Source organism: Triturus cristatus, chromosome 8, assembly GCF_964204655.1.
Source record: "Triturus cristatus chromosome 8, aTriCri1.1, whole genome shotgun sequence".
Classification (NCBI taxonomy): domain Eukaryota; kingdom Metazoa; phylum Chordata; class Amphibia; order Caudata; family Salamandridae; genus Triturus; species Triturus cristatus.
The window spans coordinates 27,133,722-27,155,172 of record NC_140591.1 but is presented as its reverse complement, the minus strand read 5'-3'; the positions used below and the strand labels follow the sequence as shown (position 1 = coordinate 27,155,172).

The following is a 21,451-nucleotide window of genomic DNA, read 5'->3' as shown; positions in this document are numbered from 1 at the left end:
CATAGTTACTACATAGAAATGATCATTTAAAACCATCGGCACTCGCTTTCAGATCTACAAAACAATTTCATATCCCTATTTCAATCATTACTGCCAGTGAAAAATCACAATTCACTCGATCAAAGCCGTTTTAGCATAAAGAGTGATAACAGTGTCTGTATATTCCTCTGGAACTGTGATGTCAGAGTCAAATTAACATACTTTTGATTTCACAAGGACTACCTTGTACAGAAAACCTGTTCTTTTGTCATTACGGTTAAATAGCAACAGCGTTAACAAAATGTTCCTGCCAGAGACTCACATTGGTATGGATTAGTGCCGTACGCATCGTCTTGGAATCTAGTTACTGCGTGAGGATACTGACATTTTACCTTATTCCACATTAACAGCTTTGTTTTGTAGCCTAAGTACATTTAAACAGGTAAAGTCTTACAAGTGCTTACTATTACATAAAAAATATATTGAAGTGTAAATTAATCCACAGGTTTAACATAATGAGGTGTCTTCCCCATGAAAGGCCTTTTGAGCGTGTAAGTTACTTTGATTAGCCCTACACCTCCAGCGTTTGTAACTTTCAATGTTGTGTTATAAAGGTTATGTTATAAAGGATTTTATAGCGTGCTCAATTACTCGAGAGTGTCCTGGCGCGAGCAGTTATTGGAGAACCTGAAAGACAGGAAGTTTGAGTCGGCTAATTAAAAATAAATGTTTTGAGTTGTTTCTTGAACGGACCGAGCTCCTGAATGCTCTGAATAGTCAAAGGGAGAGAATTCCAAGCCAACACAGTTTTGACCGAGATAGACTGACCTCCCAGCCGAGACCTCCGAAAACGGGGAATGATCATCAAGTGTTGGGTGGCTGAACGTAAAGCTTGATTAGGGACATAGAAGCTAAACCTCTTCCTTATGTATGCAGGACCCAGACCATGCAGTGCTCTGTGGGCCACCGTAATAGCTTTAAATTGCACTCTTTGGGCCACTGGGAGCCAGTGCAGGTCACGCAGATGCTTTCTCACATTAGATCTTCTAGAGATGTTAAATAGAAGTCTGACAGTGGCGTTTTGAATCGTTTGCAATTTACTCAACAGATAGCCGGGAATGCCACAGTAGAGGGCATTGGCGTAGTCTAAGCGGGAGAGAATGAGTGCCCGGGCGACTGTTTCCTTTGCTTGGCTAGGAAGAAGAGGAAAAAATCTTCTAAGAGATTTAAGTATGCCAAAGCAAGCACCGGTGAGTTTCCTAATTTGCACCGTAAAGCGGAGATCGTCGCCGAACCATACACCTAGGTTCTTAGCGGGCGCACCCACTGACTTTGGACGAGGAAAGTCATTTGGCCACAGATTTTCATAAAAGGCAGGAGGAAAAGAGCCATATAGCAAAACCTCCGACTTATCCTCGTTGCACTTCAGTTGGGCACATGCCAGCCACTGAAACACAGAAGACAGGCAAATTCTGCGCTTGAGAAGTAGACAGGTCCCCATCATTCCAAGTGAATAGGAGCTGGGTGTCATCGGCATAGGCGATTATTTTCGACCCCAGCTCCTCTGCTAGGTAAATAAGGGGTGTCAAATAGATGTTAAAAAGTAATGGGCTCAAGGTAGAACCTTGAGGGACACCAGTAGCCACATTCCTAGCAGTTGAGGAGAAGGGAGGTGACCAGACCTGCTGGGAACGGTCTTCCAAAAAAGATTTCAGCCATTCCAAGGCAGAGCCTGCGATGCAGATGTTAGCCAGGCGGGAGAGTAGGAGATGGTGGGGTACCGTGTCGAAGGCAGCAGAGAGATCCAGTAAAACCAGAGCCGTCCTGGCACTCTCCGATTGATTCAGCCATTTCCACTGAAGCCATCTTGGTGCGGTAGCTTTTCCTAAATCCGGATTGAGCCGGATGAAGGACACCGGAATTTTCAACAAAGGTATCCAGCTGTCGGAAGACGATTTTTTCACAGACTTTGGACAAGGCTGGAAGAAGAGAGATGGGACGATAACTAGCCGCTAATAGCGGATCCAGTGAAGGCTTCTTTAGGAGTGGCAAAAGTTTGGCCTGCTTCCAATACAGAGGGACCCGCGCCGTGCACAGAGACAGATTAATGATTGATGTAACTTCCGGATAAATAACCTCAGCTACACCCGCCAGTACTCTGGCCGGACAAGGGTCAGAAGGGGAGCCTGACTTAAGAGTGTTAAGAATGGCCAGTATATCTGAGCCCGTAGCAGGAGAGAAGCTAGGGCATATAGATGGTCCAGACAGCTGGGGGAATAAGGCAGTTGGTAAGAAGTCTCAGATCCCTGAGAACCCTTCAACACGCTATCTTGGATGGCTTGTATTTTCCCGATAAAAAAAAGAGGAGAGCTCCTCACACTATTGAAATGAGGTGGGGGCGGCTACTTGTTCGGCGCAAGGTGTCAAAAAGCTTCTTACAATGGAGAAGATCTCTCTGCCGTTGTTTTTTGCTTTGACAATACGTTCAGCATAAAAGCTACTCTTAGCCAATTTAATGGCTGAATAATAGATGTTTTGAGCTTTCCGTAGAGCAGCTTTCGCTGAAGGTGAATACTCCAGGCGCCAGAGGCGTTCCAGTTTCTTACAACCTAATTTGAGCTCTCTCAATGCGCCAGAGTACCAAAGGCTAGAAGGAGAGAGGCGGGACTACTTTTTACAATTAGGGCGAGAGACGGAGCCGACCCCCTGCTTAATCCAGGTGGTAAAATTGTCAACCGCCACATCCAGGTCGCTAGAAAGCACCGAGCGAGATAGTGAGAGGGCAATGTGGAGGGCGGGGTTTTCAAGGGGCATTAATGATTCCCGTGGCCAAGAAAAAAAGACCAAGTAATGGTCAGATCAGGGTACCTGGATGAGATTCTCTATAGATAGCCAAAGTTTTGAAGGAAACAACGACCCTTTGTGCACTATCCAAAAGGTAATCTGACAAGACACTGACAGTCTAGAGGTCTGATGTAGATCTCGGCGGACATGTTACTCCATCACAACGGTGACGGATATCCAGTCCACCATTCAATATAATAGGATTTATATTTTGGCTGTTGGAATACCCGTCACCGTTGTGACGGCGTAACCAGTCCTCCGAGATCTAACTCAGGTTCCAAGTCCTTTGTTAAAAGTCCATCCACTTCTAGTCTCCTATGTATTGAGCATTTATTCTACTGAAAAGAAGGGCAGCAGAAGAACACCAGCAGCAAAACTGACAGGCTTGCAGTGAGACAGAATCTTGGGTATGAACTTAGGAACTGTACAAGGCACTACTATGTTCATAAGAAAGTTTGTGAATTGATGTTAGCTACAAATTGCACCACTTTCCATACCTTTATACCAGATAGATCACCAAAACAGGGAAGATCCCCTTATAGGTAAAAAGTATAAAGTCTTATTTCTGCACAGGCTCTGGGGTTACTACAAAAATATTAAGAGTGTCCAACCTGCTGGAAGAAACTGCTCCTTGGACACTATTATAGCGGCCACTGAATGTGAATTCAAGTATTTATTTCTGTTTGGAGCAATGAAGAAATACATTGCCTAACCACAGTTCAGCATTGACACTACTTTCTCTTCCTGGCAGTTTATCGAGCATGTATGTCTATCTGCTGCACAACCCAAAGTAGTCTCTGAATCAAAAAGATACTGCTAGTTAACCCAGGTGATTTGATTGTTTCCAAGTATTCATCATCCAAGTTGATATTTAAAAAACTTCAATACTACAGAAGAAAGGTTGTATGTCTGTGCCCTTGCACCTAGTAAGAAATTCTTACAATATTGGAGGTGTTCTCTGCATTGCTTGAGAAATTAAAACATTTGCACACTCCCCGTCGAGCAGTGGATTCCAAACCTTTAGAAAACAACTTTTCTTCTTCCTTTCCCCTGTTTTTCTGCGTGCTTTCTCCTTCCTTTCCCGCTGATTTCCGAGTGCTTTCTCCTGCTTTTCCCTAGTTTCACTGCCTCTCCTTGTTTTTTTCCTCGTTTGCAACTCTCGCCTGCTGATCGTTTTCCAACCTTCCACCTAGCCCGTTTTCCCCACCTTCTGCCTAGCCCGCCCACCGCCTCCCAGCACCCCTTCCTCCTCCTAGGACCTTATCCCACTTAATGGAGGCTGCCGCACGACCCCATTGAGCATGTCCCTGGCCCAGCTCTCCCATACCACTGCAGAGCTCTGCTTCCTCCCCATCTCGGAGCGCTTTCTCCTGCTTGTGCCTTGTTTTTTACTGCTTTCTCCTTTCTCCCCCCCGTTTTCTGATGCCAGACACATAGATCCTCGTTCCAACAGATTGATGTGGAGCTGAGACTCAGCCAGAGACCAGATGTCTTCTCTCCACATCTCCACGGTGGCTGCCAAACCCAAAAAATACTGCACGATTTTAGCAATGCGCTAGAACACACCTAGCAGCCACTGCGTAAAGATTCTATGACGAAGAAACTCATGCGGTGCAGAGGTGGACATGCAGCGTTATCGATCTGATGGGATGCGGTTTTAGATCAGTCACTGGTGAAATGTGAAATAATAAATGGTTAAATAGTGAACAGGTAACTGCCGCCTTATTACAGTTACATTTTAAAGCGGATTGCCAAAATAACTGTTGACTAAGTCCCTACCTTCGTTGTGGCCAGCAGTTGCCTAGGTTCCCGTTTCAAAGTGCCTGACTATTGACTAGATCTCTGACCGCAAGTGTGTGTGATTGTTGACTAGGTCTCTGCCATAAGAGTGTCTGATAGCTTACTAGGCCTCTCCCATAAGAGCGTCAGATAGCTTACTAGGTCTCTCCCATAAGAGCGTCGGATAGTTCACAAGGCCTCCGTCCTCAAAGTGCCTGTTTGTCGACAAGGTCACTGCCCACAAGAGTGTATGATTGTTGATAAGGTCTCTGCCCTCAAAGTGCCTGATTGTTGACTAGGCCTCTACCATAAGAGTGTGTGGTTGCTGACTAGGTTTCTGCCCTAAAGAGTGTGCGATTGTTAACAAGTTCTATGCCCTCAAGGTGCCTGATTGTTGACAAGGCCTCTGCCCTCAAAAGTGGCTGATAGTGGACTAGGTCTCTGCCCTCAAACTGCCAGACTACTGACTATGTCTCTGCCCTCAAGAGTGTGTGATTGTTGACTAGATCTCTGCCGTACAAGCGTCTGATAACTTACAAGGTCTCTGCCATAAGAGTGTCTGAAAGCTTACTAGGCCTCTGCCCTCAAACTGCCTGATTGTTGACAAGGTCTGTGCCATCAAGTGTGTCTGACTGTTGACTAGGTCTTTGCCCTAAAAGTGCCCGACTGTTTACTAGGTCTTTGCCCTCAAGCGTGTGTGACAGTTGACTAGGTCTCTGCCCTCAAGAGGGTGTGACTGTTGACAGGGTCTCTGCCCTCAAGAGTGTGTGACTGTTGACAGGGTCTCTGCCCTCAAGAGGGTGTGACTGTTGACAGGGTCTCTGCCCTCAAGAGGGTGTGATTGTTGACAGGGTCTCTGCCCTCAAGAGGGTGTGATTGTTGACAGGGTCTCTGCCCTCAAGAGGGTGTGATTGTTGACAGGGTCTCTGCCCTCAAGAGGGTGTCATTGTTGACAAGGTCGCTGCCGTCAGGGTCTGATTGTTGACTAGGTCTCTGTCCTCAGGAGGGTGTGATTGTTGACAAGTTCTCTGCCCTCTGGAGGGAGTGATTGTTGACCAGGTCTCTGCCCTCAGGAGGGAGTGACTGTTGACTAGGTCTCTGACATCAGAGTGGCTGATTATTGGTTGAACTGGTTACTGAGTAACTCTACTCACAAGAGTGCAACAGCAGACTGCCTTCTTACCTCTAGCAGTTTCAGTTCCTGTATACAGTTGTGCAGAAGCTCCAGCGCTCGCTGTGATACCTCCCAGGGCCTTTGCAAGAAGATTAGGAGGGTGCACTGTCGTGAGAAAAGGTAACTGCGGAGGTCCAGCAGGCTAGCTTCACGCTTTTGGATCAGCTCCCGCTTCTCCATGTCGATTGGCTTTCGCAGGATCAGTCCGTCCCAACTCTGCACCGCCTGGCAAAAGGATGTCAGCCAGTTAGCTCCATCTAGTAAATAAAAAAAAAAAAAACAGGTTCATTGATGACGTAACTGTATAGCAAACAAAAAAAGACCACATTTGGGAGTGGAGGCCCTGCACCAATGGAAAAGAGTAAACCACATAAGCATTGTATGCATGTGGCAGAGCACAGCACAGGAACAAGTCTGAGGAACCAGCAGGATAGCACAGGAATTCTCCCAGCAAGAAATCAACACAATCAGCAGTACCGGGCCACGTGGAAGAAAGGGGCTACAATTCCTTTTTTTACTCAACCTTCTTTTAATGAGTCCTATTCTATCCCCACTACACCTCCGAAAAGAGACCAATGTAGAAGCTTATTTGAAATGTTAAAAAAAAAACTACATGTCAATATTCGAAGAAATGTGAAGAAATAGGATGTAAGAGTAGCTATTAAAAAAAAGGAGTGGAAAATGCTCCATGCAAAAACATTATGAAAACGTAATTCTATAACAAACATTTGCTGAAATTAAGAATTGCAATTTTCACTTCTTTGAAACAGGAGTCGTGAAGGGCAATGAATCACAGGCTTGGAGAGAAACAGCCAATTTTGACTACATTTAGTAAGTGGCATAGTTGGGGTTGCGAACTTTATCTTTTTTGCAGACGCCCTATTCTAAAAAGGGAAAAACAAATGACACCATGTAAAACAGACATGTATCAGTACGCCGCGGTTTGGGGTTTAGCCAACTATGAAAAGACTGCAGTTGCTTTCTTCCTACTCACATTCCTCCATTTCATTGGGAGAGGAGGGTGGTTTATAAGGTTGAGCAAGATACCCGTTATGGACGATGAGAAGGGTAAATCACTGTATTTCTCCATCACAGAATCTTCATTAATCTTCCTAAGCAGTGGAAAGGATTGCAAGCTTGTCCCTAAACAAGACAGGTGGGACACCTTTACACGTGATAAGGGGGATAAAGCAAAACTGAGGTCTAATAATGAAGCAAATAGAGGATCAGCACACGTCCTGTGACAGTTCCGAGGAGTGAGAGGCAGAGCAGCAGCACCGGTACAGTCCCCAGTGGAACGTGGTCCAGGCCTGCTCAAAAGGGAAGCAAATGGAAACGCACAGCACTGTACATCTATTCCAGGACTGTCTAGCAACGGTCTACAAACAGGTGCTTGGATCTTGCTATTCTATAAGCTTTTGCAAAAGTAGTACCCAATGGGTCTCTCTTTGCAGAGATTTATCAGAGAGTAAAGATAAGGCAAAAAAGTAAGACAAATATATGAATCACAGGAAAGTTTGAAATCAATTCAACAAAAAGGCTGGGGGCCGGGTGTACTATGGTTTTTGCAGTCACAAAAGGTTAGATTTCCAAAATTCAGGACGCGTGCATCCACAAAAAGATCTTTTGGTTTGTGACAGAAACAAATAGTGATTCAGTAACTTGTTACCGAACCACAATTTGGGTTTGTAACTACAAACCAAATCGGCATTTAGAAGGCAGTGTTTAGGTTGTCACTTCTAAATAGCAATTCGGAATAGTATATCTTAATGTTTTCGAAATCCGGTCACAAGCATCCATTTTATACTGTTTACCCAAAAATAGAGGTAACCATTCGCAAACAGAAAGGGACCCCAAAGACGAGGAAAACTGGCCGCATTTAAAAAAAAGATTGCTTCATTTAAAAGCAATCAGATATAGTGGTCTTCTGACCCCAGCAGGCCACCATCTCAGTGAAGGAAGCCAATCGCAGTTGGTTGCAATTTGTAATCTACTTCATTAATATTCATGACGTATGTCAAATTGCGACCCCCTACAATTCAGTATTTGGCAAACCAAACATTCAAACACCATGGGGTGAAAAATGGTCTATTATATGGGGAAAACTCAATCAATCCTATACAGAGCCTACTGGACCCCAAAAAAACCATTTATAACAGGTCTTTTAGATACTGATAAATGCTGGAACTGCTCAGAGACAACCAGCACCTTAGAACACATGACTTTTCAACCTAAGAGCTTTGCACATTTAAATACTATTTGCAATGAACCAGGTTATTATATTCTATATGTATTAATAAACATTGAGGATAGGCAAAGATACATCACTGATTAAAGAAACGTCACTCATTGTAAGATCGCATTGCAGGATGCAATACATGATTTCTGTGTTTCATTTCCAATAAAAATATTGGATTTAAAGTGCCGTGCTAACAACCAATTTCTCCCTTAGGTTTCTTTTTCATTTTTAGAATAAGGATTTATAAAAGAATGGCAGCATAATGGTTGTATGTTTAGCTTTTATTTCAGTCGAAATAACCTATTTAAAAATAAAGCCATAAAGTTTATTGAAATTTTTAAATTAAATTTCACCTAGAGATCGATACCATATGCAACAAAACCTTAAAAGGTGCTTAAAAGGAAGATGATGTTAAATGGGAATCTACGCAGCAAAGCTTGTGGTAAGAAATAGGACTGCAGTGCAGCAATGTACCTCTGCTCCCAACAGCGCAGCAATATTCATGTCCACAGCCCTAAGGCTAGGCCTCGTGGGGCTCGGCATAAGGCTCAATCCAAGATATGTGGTGCATAGTGCACGTGATTACTCATTCCACAATGCAGTGCATAGTTCTGGCTTGCAGACATCCCTTCACGCATTTTGCACATAGGCACATCCTAGCCGCAGTGGTACCAGAATACAGGAAATCACAAAGATGATTCAGTGCTCCAGATGAGTTGGCAGATAAGGGTACATACCTCATGCCCATGGAGCACCATGCTGCGTTATAGAGCAAAGCGAGATTAAATGCTTTACAACATGCTTAACATGGTCTGATAGATATACATTTATGAACTTTAAGCCAAGGAAATTTAATGAACAACTTACACATTCTAAACTTACCTCCAGCACCGAAGTTGAGCACATACTGCGAGAAGAGGGCATCCAGCTCGTCATACTGCACCAGGGCATCTTCAAACTGCTGCAGCATCTCAAACACAAACGCCAGCTCCTCCTGCACAACATGAAGGCGACATCGTCACGCAGCGCCATTAGATAATCCATCACAAAGATCGCGATAGTAGCCTAAGAGTCTAAAAGACATCTATCAGATGAGGGAAGGGAAAGGTATTGCAAGGGCAAAGAGGTGGAGTGATGTTGGTTTGGTGTTACTATAGATTATATACTCTACATCAGCGGTTCTAAAGCTTTTGACTTCTTTGGACCCCTGCTGAATAATGACTGAAATCCGGCGATATTGGAAGCTGCGGACCTCCAGCCTAAGCAATTTCTATGATTTGAGCTGCAAAACAATACACAAAAATGAAAAAACAAATATACACCAAACAATTACTCCAATATTGAAATATTTTTAATTCATAATCAAATATAGAAAATGTTTTCACATTTTCAATTTAGCTTCTTTATTTGTATATATTGTATTAATTTTTTAATTATTTCATTTGGTAACAGTTGCGAAGCCAGAGTAGGAACACAGGTTAAGAACCACTGCTCTACATAAATCTCAATATGTCAAAATCTTGAGCTATCCAGCTTTTTTATGAGGGCTGCTCCCATCTCAGGGGACCGGACACCCTTGGAGCAAGAACCAGTGAGGAAATGGATTTCTGCAGGTTCACTCGCACTTTTTAACTATTAGGTACTTGTGTAATGACTCCGTGCACGGAGGTCTGCTGCCCATAGCGCAGTGCCATTGTTCTGGCCCTTGAAAGTAGGTTTAATTTGCTTATATCCAAATCAACATGGCTTACCTTACACATACGTTCCTAGTATATGGTACCAGGGGTATCTAGGGACAATAAGTTAAAGCGTCCCCCATGGGCTGCAGCACTTATTGAGCTACCGTGAGTGCGACTAAATAAAACACGTCTCCCAGCCTTCCACTACAGCCTGCCAAAGCAGTGCTAAACTAACTCGGATTTACCATGTGAACTAAAAACAAGTCCAGGTCTTTTAAAATACATATGTAAGCCATCCCTAGGTAGACCTGTCGAGCTCAAAGACAGGGTGCTGCATGTCAAAAAATAGGATTTATTTTTTTATATGACCTAACAGTAAAAAGCAATTTTAGAAAGTTTCCACTCTGTGGCCCAAGGTTTCCAGTGGCCAACTGCAGTTGCTGGCCACAAGACCGCCTTTTGCCCACCTGAGGAGAATTGTGAACAACTTCCAGGAAAGGATACTATAGAAGCCTGCCGCTGGAAGAGGCGGTATGCTACCTTACAGGAAGATCAAACAGGGTGCGAGCCCCAATGGCGAACTTAAAAGGGAAAGCCGCCTTTGAAGGACAAATGGAGGACACGCAAGAGCAGCTACTCCTTTGTTTTGGTAGACAGTTTGGCATCAGGAACAGAAGGGGAAAGAGTTGCCAAACCACTCTTGCAGAAGGGGTTAAGGCCTCAGGTAGCTACACCTCTAGGGTGGGCTACCAAGCCCCACTCACCGAAAGTAGGGTTCTGCCATCTTGGGAGTGGGCAGATTATTGCACTCTGAGATAGCCTGATGCCACGCACTGCAGGAAGTAGTCACCAGGTGGGAAGGGATCAGGTAGCCCGCTGGCTAGTAGTCACAGCATACCCATAGGGCAAGTTAGAGGCATACAAGTTGCACCCCAGGCACCCGGTCACTCAGATTATGTCAGACAGGAGAAAAGATCAAAGAAGGACTGCCCTGCAAAGGGAGGCTGAACCAAAGTCTGTATTGCACCCGATGACCCATAGACTAGTAAGGAGAGGACTGTGCCTGTGTTGCCCAGCCCGAGGAAAGTCGTCCTTGAGCCTCATATAAAGGAGAAAAACTCCAAGAGTCAGTTAGTTGACTTCCTGTAACAGCTCAAGGGTAAAAAAAGGTGAAGAAGCCTGCATTGCGGAGTTGACAGCCACAATCGCTTGGTCACCACGGATTTATGATTTGTAAAGTGCAAGGTTACTCAATGGAGTATCCGTGCTACTGACAACTGAAGCAAAGTGTAAGACATTAAGTCCTGTCACTCAAAAGTTGCACAGAGTCTGCTGGACCCAGGAGAGTTGACTGAGCACAGTTTGGTTTCCCAAGACTAACAATAGCCTCTGTTAAAGGGAACAGCTGGATTAATTGTAATCGGAGACTAATAAACCAGTGCCAACAGTTTTTTGGCTGGACTTCGAGGGACATCGACCTCTGTGGCCCCTCTGTGTTTGTGGACCGAGGGGTAGCCCCAAGAAGATCTCCATCAACCAGATCAGCATCCAGTAACCCTTGCATCAGGACCACTTTTTTAATGTCTATGGCAGTTCCCACACAGCGCCTGAAAATGGACTGAAGACTGCTTTGATGGTTAGGTTAACTGTCTTGATAAGCCTTATTGGGGTGACTTGCTCCTTGCTGGAGTTGGTCGCCCAAAGCAGGCTACAGTAACCAAACACAACTTTTCAAACGTTTAAGTAACCGCAGTAGTTGCAATGCTTGTTTGAGATTGGCCAGAACAGCAGTGATTTACATTTTGCTTAATAATTTACAACTCCGGAACCCTTTGGTGTATTTTGTTTGTTTTGGTGTCTAAAAATTCCTAAAAATAAAATCTTTTTTTTTTATTAATTGGGGTTGGCCTTTCTTTGTGTCCTGTTTCTTTCCATATGACCTGTTTTGGCACTGCTAAATGCTTTACACTGGTTCCTTTGACAAAGCCGGACTTCTTGAAGCCACAGCAACCTAGGGTCGAGCTGCGGTCTTGCAATCAAACCAGACTGGACCCAAGAAAGATGTGTTAGTTTATTACATGGTGAGGTTGCAAGAACACATCATATGATAAACCTCATTGCCTAGATCAGCGTCTCAATATGTTAAAAAAATGATGCTTCTCATGTAAGCACAGTGTTTTCTGGAGAGGTGGAAAGGGCAAATTAAGAGCATGAGGGGAAGATGATGGTAGCATGTGAGAGAGACGTGTGCTCTGCCTCTGGAGACAAACTTGACAAGGCGCAGTCAAGTCTTCCAAAGTGAAGCCACAAAGTTTGTTTTATTAAAGAACTGGAAATAAAAATTGCCCCGAAATGTCTTATGGAAAGAATTCACAGTTCTAATTTTGGTTTATAATGCTGGTCTATTGTGGCTTAATGGGTTATATTCTTGTTTATATTCTAATGCTCATGGTGGTCTGCAGAAATGTGTGTTGACTGAAAAGACACTAACTGTGATCTGAAGGAGAAACGTCAAATGAGGAACGTGTCTGACCCAATTTCTTTACTAATGAAGTCTATGTAGCATTAAAAAACAAGGAAAAAACTACTTTACGCTAATGACAAACTAGAACGGTCACTAGAAAAATACTTGGAAATATTGGACACAAATGTAATTATGCTATTCTTCGAAACATAATGGAGGATGAGCAAAAGGACATACAATGCATATACCTTTTACGGACTTCCTACAAAGCCTGCTTTTCAGCACTTTCAGCATTTTTTAGATGCCGTAATAATGGCTGCTCTAGCTAATAACTATAATCCTAATAGTTGAATATGTGTCTGAATCCTACACTAGCACCGACCTTCCAATATTCAGTAGAGTTTGGTGGACGTGAGAGGCACATGAACTCGGACATCAAGTCAAAAAGCTTTTGCAGGTGTAAGGGCTTGATGGAGAAGAGTGGACCTGTAAACTGTGCCAGTAGGCACTCCAAGAACGTAGACAGGATGAAGTCATCAAATACGCAGCATTTACAGCTTGAGAATGATTTAATAAAACAGGCTTTGGTGAGCTTTGTTAGTGTCAAAAATGCAATATGGTAAAAAATAAATAGCATAACCTCAGCGCCAGGACACACTGCTGGGAGTTTTGCAGCTCCAATCACTGGGGTACCAGACGCCCTGCACCCCACAGCAGCAGCAGGAGTCCATACCGGATCCCCCCTGCACCAGCCATCGAGGGACGTCCACATCACTGAGACACACTTTGTGAGTGGCCAACCTGTTTTGATTTTGCCCCTGCCATCTGTTTGTCCCTGAGTGCAAGGTGGTCCTTTGCGCATCCAGCCCGCCGACCTAACCACATTGTACCCACACCGTCTGGACCCGGTTAGCGGCGAACCGGCGGTTCTGCCTTGCTCTAGGACCCCTTGTGACCTAAGCCCCTGTTTGGGAGCCCTCAGATTAGTTGCCAAGTCCCCCTATGCAGCATGTTTTTAGGAGGTCCCTCTTGTCCTTCGCACGCCCAGCTACTGACTTCACCAGCACCCTGCTCCTGGTCGAATTCAGGCAGGTCACGAACAACTGCTGGTAGTACTACTTCGAATCCAGAAGGTGAACCCCTAAAGTAGACTGTACCTACCTTTATTGCATTTATGTCTTTTCCTCCCATAGGATTGCATTGTGCGTATAGGCGCACAAGTTTGAACTATTTGCTTACTTGTAAAAATAGATATCGAAAAAAGTGGTTACCATTGAACGAAGTTCTTGGTTTCGAAACATATATAAAAAGAAGTGCTCTTTTTCTAATTTGGTCTCGGATTTATTCTTTGAGTGGGTGGCTCATTTATTGCCTCTATGAGTACAACAAATGCTTAGCGCTACCCTCCTGATGAGCCTAGCTGCTCGCCCACACTGCCACAACAGAGAGCGTTCGTATAGTCTACTTTAGCCTCTGTAAACCAATTGTGTGGACTCTGCACAGTGTACTTCCTTTTAGTACACTATATAGAGAGCCAGCTTCCTACAGTTATTGATTCCTTTAAAGGTAAGGGGGCTCAGGCATCTATTGTGCAGCAAACCAAGCTCAATGTGTTGCTGAAAGACAATTTAATCTATTCTTCAGAGACTAGAGGGACCCAGGAGCTTCTCTAGAAGATATACAATTAGGGTTCTCTGGATGTATGTTTGCATACAGTATTTCCTTCTCGGGTTCCCTTTTATAATAATATTTTGCTTCTAGCAGGGCCAACATTTAGCAAGATGCGGTATGTGTTTTGCTGGTGGCAATGGGTATCTTCAGGTTTGATCGAAGCTGAATTTGAGCGATGGCTGGAATGTTTAATCCTGAGGTTCCCTTCTTTCAGTGATTTGCTTCCATGTGGGCGGGCCGGGCACTTTCAGGGCATGAGTGCCATGGGGTGCAGTGCCATGGCTCCCTGGCCAATGTGGGGGTGCGAGGGAGATACGGTGGGCAACTCCCCCCTCGGGTGGTAGCACAGGGTGTGTGGCAAGGGGAGGAGGTTATGGGATCACTGCAGTTAGAAATTGGAAGAGAGGTCACACTTGGATACGTGCAGTTGTTTAATGGCTCATGGAATCAGAAACGGAAATGTTTCCTTTGATATGTATTTGATGCTTTCCTAACCCTGACCATTCTTAATTGTGAAGCGCTCTGATATCCTTCGGGATCATGTTCGCGCTATATAAAACTTTATAAATAAATAAAATAAACAAATACACATACCATAACCTAGATGTGTGGACAACCAATGGATTTCAAACAATCACCTCGTTTGAAATTTAGTGTATAACACTATTTGTGCTGAGTGATGTGTGTTAGATGGGCTGGCAGGATATGAAAATAAACTGCAGATATTTCAAGTCAAATGATAATTTATGTACCTAATCTAGACAAATGTTCTCCTTGTGAATGTGGGAAATCAATGGATTTTATTTTTTCCCTAAAGAAGATATTGGTTTTTATGAAAATGAGCCAAAGTTGCCAGGTGAAACACCTTTGCAACACTTTCTGCTCCGCAGTGCTCCATGAGACCTGTGTCAACACCATCATATGCGAGAACATCACGGAGCAGCGGATGACTCCAAAATTCAATGAAGTTAAGACTAAGGTATCTCTGCTGTACTCCAGCCACGGGCCAGCTGAGAGCTCCCCCTTTTTCAGCTTTACCACTCTCTACACATGTCAGCAGAGACCTCCTTGCGTCCTTTAACAGTGACTTGAGCATGAACATGCAAGGGGTTACACTCACGAGTTGACCTTCAAATATAACTCATTTCAAGAAGCAGCAGTAGGCATGGTGATCAAGTCAAAATGTACTTTAACAGCAGCTGGACTGCACTCTGTCATCAAACCCTATGTCTAAAAAGGAAAAAAGTAATGAGGCCAAAAACCTCCACTAGTCTCTGATGGACTAGCATACAAATACCTCTCTGAAAAGAGTATCTGATACCTCACAACAGATCCCTAGACAGTGCTGCTGGATGGTTTCTAAACTACATAGCGCACAAGTCACTCAAACCACACAATTTAGCTCCACTTACCAAAGATCTTAGCTCTCTAGTTAGATCTATCAAAATAGTAACACTGAATCCTAGAGGAGCAGGAAGATAATCCGTCAACAGGTGACCTTAAGCAAGGTGAGGTGTTACAAAGCAGAGAGAAAGGATAACTGTGGTCTAAGCGAGCCGGGCTAAGTACCTGCACCATGAAGTAATCACAGAAGCTCCACCCGGGCTCCGTTCTCTTCTCTCGCAGGGTTCTCATATCATCCTCAAATTTTCCAAGATTTTTGGTAAATGACATGAGCAGGAGAGTCCGCAGCTTAGTAAGAAAGGCACCCCAAGACTCCTGTGACCGGGATGAGTCTTTCAGGGGGTCAGTAAGCACTACACACCTGAAGTGATAAAGAAAACAACAGAAGTGAATCCTTGGAGTGAGATAAGAGAACAATATTAAAAAGGTCAGTTTTCCAGGAGATGGGAGAAGCAGAACAAAACATGCAATGCGAGAGTTGATGAAGCAAAATATACTGTCCACAAAGATATAGGGAAAACCGCCAATAATCACTTTTTATGTGCAGGTGCCTGCATTATTCGCTGGGTGAAGATGAAAAACGTCCAACTGCATCATGTCAGACCCTCCAGTATTCAACTGGATGGTAAACAGATGTTGTTGAAATATTTTGAATCTTTTGCAGCCATTTAGCCCCACATTTTAAAAATAGAATTCTTCATCTTAGACCTTTACCACCATCCCAAATCCGTCTTGGAGCGCAATAGCCTTACTCAATACAACCTCTAGGTCCAATATGGAATGGGTGTTAAAACAATAACGGAGGTTGCGTTTTACTTTCAGTTCAGTACTGTTACCAAAGCCATGAGCCACAAAGAGGAGAAAAAAATCCATGCGAGCTCCGTAGGAGAAAACAAAGCCATGGAAGGGTGTTTTGAAAAGAACACAACAAAAACATGAACACTGGGGCAAAGGAAGCAAGCACCTGAGAAGGGAAACAAAACAACATGAGCTCAGGGTGATAAGAAAAATATAGGATAGTTTAGCCCTGATGGAACAAAACAAAAGCAGCAATTTGGCCTCCTAATGGAGCAGAATACAGCTATGACAGTGAACAGCAAAGAAAATAAAAATATCAGCAACGTCAATTCAGGGTGGAGTGTTAGGAGCCGCAAACAGCAAAGAGAACAGAACATGACTATAAAGTAATCCTGGCACTCTGCATGTAACAGATTAATTTTCTTTCATCTCATCTCCAGACCACTTAGAATCCACAAGGACTTCATTAGAAGAAATATCAGACCTTATCACCTCTGCCTCCTTCCAATAGTCCCACCCCACCTCCCTTACAGACTCCCCCCCCCCCCCCCCTCACCAACCAAAACAAGGAGAAAGTTACTACATGCTTCTTCTAGGAAATACATCTCAAAGAACATCAGAAAGAAACCGCAACCTTCCCAGACATTCCTGCCCTTAACAGATGTCAATATCCATGTCAAACATTACAACACCACTCTGAAGAATCATGCAGAACGCTATGCTCAGCTGAAAACTCACTCTAAGCACAAGCTGTCAGCACCCAGGTACACTCAAGAACATACTGAAAACAAGAAATGGGGAAGATCAAAATGCCAGGAAAACATTACCCTGCAACAATCACATTAGTCCCATTGTAGTATCTTCATCAGAACAGTTAATACCACTTATGACACGACCACCATCAAAGGACCAATCATCAGAAGCAGAGCAACTTTTAATGCCGTCAAATAGTGTGCTAGCTCCGCACGAGAAAACGCTAAGCTACCAGACACACCACTGTCACATCCAGATCTCACATCATCAATTCATCATCATCATCATCCAGGCACAAGAACCCGCTAAGCTACCAGACACACCACTGTCACATTCAGATCTTACATCATCAATTCATCATCATCATCATCCAGGCACAAGAACCCGCTAAGCTACCAGACACACCACTGTCACATTCAGATCTTACATCATCAATTCATCATCATCATCATCCAGGCACAAGAACCCGCTAAGCTACCAGACACACCACTGTCACATTCAGATCTTACATCATCAATTCATCATCATCATCCAGACCATCACCAGTACCCAGCCGCCACATCACTAACTAGTCATCCTTCAATACTATCTCCGACCTTTCCAACATTCTGAACTCAAAGCCACCTCCCACAAAGATGATGGGCTTCGAATACAAGAATGCCTCACATCCCCTTCTCCACATTTTCAAAACACCTCACTAACGCAGGGCAGCTTCACAGAGAGGCTCAAGATAGGACAGGTCATCCTTGTACTGAAAAAGCCTGCTCTAGATCTAACCGAACTTGCAGAACTCTGGGTTATAACCAACCTCACATTTGAAAACCCCAAGTGTCAGTCTGTATGCGGAAACTTCTGTCCTAGCTCTCCAGTGTTGCTAAAGAGTGCTGGTGTCATCTGGACGCCACAATTTGCTTTGCTGTGACATCACTGGAGCAGTAAATACTGCTAAAGACCCACCCCAGTGCCCCAACATGAGTTCTCGTCTATTTTCACTGCTGCATTCAAGGCAGAGACAAGAAGAACAAATGCACGGCATAAGTGCAGAAGACACTAACTTGTATCTTAAGATGTAAGAATTTTCTTCAGAATGGGATTGTGGGGATGCTTGGTGAGGAATCTACAGCTAGATAAACTACCCTCCAGACTGCAGAAAGATTGTTACTACGGGAGAGTAACTTTTTTCTGATGGATACTTCTATCTGCAGATTCTTTACTTGGGAATAAATTCCCAACCAATACACCCCTAGGAGGTGGGTCTGATGAAAATTCAAACAAGGAAATCCAGTACGACACAGCGAACAAAGGGTCCATACATTTAAACCTCCGAATCCTAACAGTAGTAGTTAGTGAAGGAAGGAAGGGAGGGAGGTCCATTTCGCCATTCTACATATGTCCACCACCAGCACGTCTCTTGCCAAGCTCGCCATCTCTGCCAGCGCACAGCAGTATTTCTACACAGCGAAATGCAGTATTAAAACACTGCACGGAACTGCACAGCACCTGCTTGCTCTTTTTTATTTCCTGCATACCGTACAAAGAACTAGTTGTCAGACCTGATCTCTTTCATGCGGTGGATATGAAAGCTCACTGCTTGCCTGGCGTCCAACCTGTGCAACAGCTTCTCCTCCGTGGTTGAATTCCCAGTCTTCCAACTCGATCATCAGCCAGTACCAAACAGCTATACCTTTCTTCACAGCAGTTCCTGACACCAGCCTCTCTTCAAGTTCATTTAGATCCCCTACCACCATACCCGGAGATTGATACCAGCTCTGTATTTAGAGGAATTTGAATCTTGACACCTTATCATCAGTCCTTTGTTTAAACATCTCCCAAGTTATCAGGTGGCCTTCTTGGATTAGATGCTCCCATCGTATCATGCCAGCCTCTTGTAAAAGAATCGCCAGCTTATCTTTTGTCCATTCTGGAGAGCCCGGAGAGTCCAAGATGGGGGCCAAGTATTCGAAATGCAGGAATTTTAAAGTCCTTTTAATGTTGTACCATGGCTCAGCCATGCCCGTAGACTTTTCAATCTGACCTTATTGAAGTAATTAGGGTCAGCGTATTTATGCATGAAGCCACATTTCCCTCCTTCCACCTGCTTTAGCATCCTCCCAATGTCTGAACACATGGGTCTGTCTAGTAGCATTTTCCCATTTTTTAACAAGAATGCCCAGGAGTAGAATAATAAGTCTGGTAGCGCTAGCCCCCCTTTTTCCACCCTCCTACTCAACTTCTTCCACGCTATCTGAGGTCCTTTAGAAGACCAGATAAAGCTGCTAATCAGGCTTTGCAGCTTCCCAAACCACTCCTTCTTAAAGGGTAGAGGAACTGAGTCAAATAAGAAGGTACATTTTGGGAAAATCATCATCATCTTTACCAGGTTAACTCGGCTGAATATAGTGAGCGGGAGATGTGACCAATTTCTCAACAAGGTACACTCTTCCTTCTTAGATTTTTCATAGTTTTCCTTGGTTAGCTTGGTGATATCTTGAGTGATCCTGACCCCCAGGTATCTCATCTCCCTTTAAACCTTTTTGTCCCCTTCCTCAGTGTTCCAAACCTTTATCTCCGTCTTTCCTCTATTAATGTCATACCCTGAGATCTTTCCAAAATCTGCTGTTAGTATCATCACCGGACTCCTAATTCTCTGTAGGTGGGTCGTGTAGATTAGGTCATCTGCATAAAAACCTAACTTCTTCTCTCAACTTTTATATTGGAATGGCAGAATATCTGGGTCATTCCTGATTTTCCTTGCTAGTGGTTAAATATAGAGATCGAACAACAATGGAGAATAGGGCATCCTTGCCTCGTTCCCCAGGTTATTTGAATAGAATTTGTCAAGAAGCCATTGACCAGCACCCTAGCTTCTGATACGGCGTATATCCCTGCCAGGGCCTTACAAAGTTTTGTTCCCTGGTTGAAAGATTTTGCAACTATTTGACCCAATTTACTTGTTCAAATGCTTTTGTAGCATCTAATGCCACTACCGCAAGGGGGAGCTCAGATGTAGTAGCCAGGTCCATGGAACCAATAAGTGTATAAGTCAACTCCTTTAGAGATCTTCCCAGTACAAACCCCTTTTGATCCTCATGTACGACCTCAGTCATGACCCCATTGTGTCTTCCTGCCAGAATTTGTGTGAAGATTTTATAATCGCAATTTAATAGCGACACTGGCCTATATGAATCACAGTTCTTGGTGCACTTCCCTGGTTTCAAAATTAATGTAATAATGGCCTCCTTCCATGATTCGGGCATACTCACTTCCGTCATAAACAGCTCATTGAACAATTCCACTAAAATTGGTTTTAACGTACTAGCAAATACTTTATAGACTTCATGAGGCAAGCGATCTGGTCCGGGTGTCTTCCCTTGCTTTTCTTCCCCATTGCCTGTTCTACTTCCCTCTTGTTTATTCTTTCGTTCAACCTCTTACTTTTGTCTTCCGCTAGGGATTCAACTCAGTCCTGCTTCATCCAGGTCATCACCTCTTCTTCTGTAATGTTCAACTCTTCCTGGTACACCCTTTCCAAAATATCTAAAAAAGGCTTGCTCAATCCCCTTTTTATCACTTAGTAGGGTACCCGTATGCTCACAGCGGACCTGTTTTACCCCATTTCTCACCTGGTCGTTTTTGGCTTTCCATGCCAGCAGCTTGCTGCACCCTTCGCCATATTCAAAATGGGCCAGCCGACTGGCCTCCCATCTCTTCCTAACCCGGTCTTGCAATACAGTGGCTAACTAATTTTACTTCTGCTATTTCCAACAGTAAGGCCTCACAGTCCCCCAGATTTGATCTTAGATTGACCATTTCTTGTTCTAGTTTCCGCACTTGCTCTTCTAATACTCTGACTTCTTCGTGGTAAAGCCTCCTTTTGCTACCGCTAAGCTGCCTATTCTGACTCTCAAGCAGGCCTTGTATGCATGCCAGACTATTCCTACCGAGGAAGAGCCCAGATTGGTTTTGAAGAACTCTTTCGTCTCCTTGTTTAGTACCTCTATTACTTCCTCCTCTAATAGAATGGCGGTCCATAGTCCATCTAGATCGCATATTCCTCTCGCTTTAGTTTAAATGAAGCATCACCGCTGAGTGGTCTGATAAATGTGCCACAACATGGTTAATCTCTAGTACCATATCCTTCAGACTACTGTTTATTAAGAAATAGTCAATTTTTGACTGGTGGCTGTACTTCTTTTTGTAAATTGTATAGCCCCTCTGTAGCCCCGCCCTCTGTCGCCAAATATCGCACAGGCCCATTTCCTCCTTCATTCATATAATCAGCCCTGACATTTTGGGATTTAATGCAGCCTTACTATTTGTAGATCTATCCAAAGTTTTATCCAGAACAGCGTTGAAGTCTCCAGCCATGATAATCGGGTCCGGGAAGTTCAATAGTTCTGTTAACAAATCCTCAAGAGGGGCGATATCATCTTGATTCGGACCTTAATACCCAACTAATAAAAAATGTTGCCCCGAGATCCTCAGTTTTACAACAAGCCATCCTCCTGCTTTGTCCGAGACACTATTCTCAATAGAAAATTCAGCATTATGTTTCACAAAAAAACGGCCTCCCCCTTCATCACAGCTAACTGCCCTGTGCCTTAACGTCTTCTTGACCGGATTCTTCACCGCAGATGTCCGGCCTGTCTTCGATACTCTGACGCTGC

The 21,451-nt window shown here is 44.0% G+C and overlaps 1 protein-coding gene across 3 annotated transcripts in view; it reads right to left on the bottom strand.

The window, feature by feature from the left end:
- TRAPPC10 (trafficking protein particle complex subunit 10) overlaps positions 1-21,451 on the bottom strand; it is a 584,087-nt gene that overhangs the window by 325,732 nt on the left and 236,904 nt on the right. For all 3 annotated transcript variants that reach the window (XM_085620787.1, XM_085620788.1, XM_085620789.1), the window contains 3 exons: positions 15,399-15,594; positions 8,898-9,009; positions 5,786-6,033 (listed from right to left, as the gene is read on the bottom strand). In XM_085620787.1, coding sequence (XP_085476913.1) covers positions 5,786-6,033; positions 8,898-9,009; positions 15,399-15,594 — 556 coding nt within the window. The remainder of the gene's footprint in view (positions 1-5,785; positions 6,034-8,897; positions 9,010-15,398; positions 15,595-21,451) is intronic.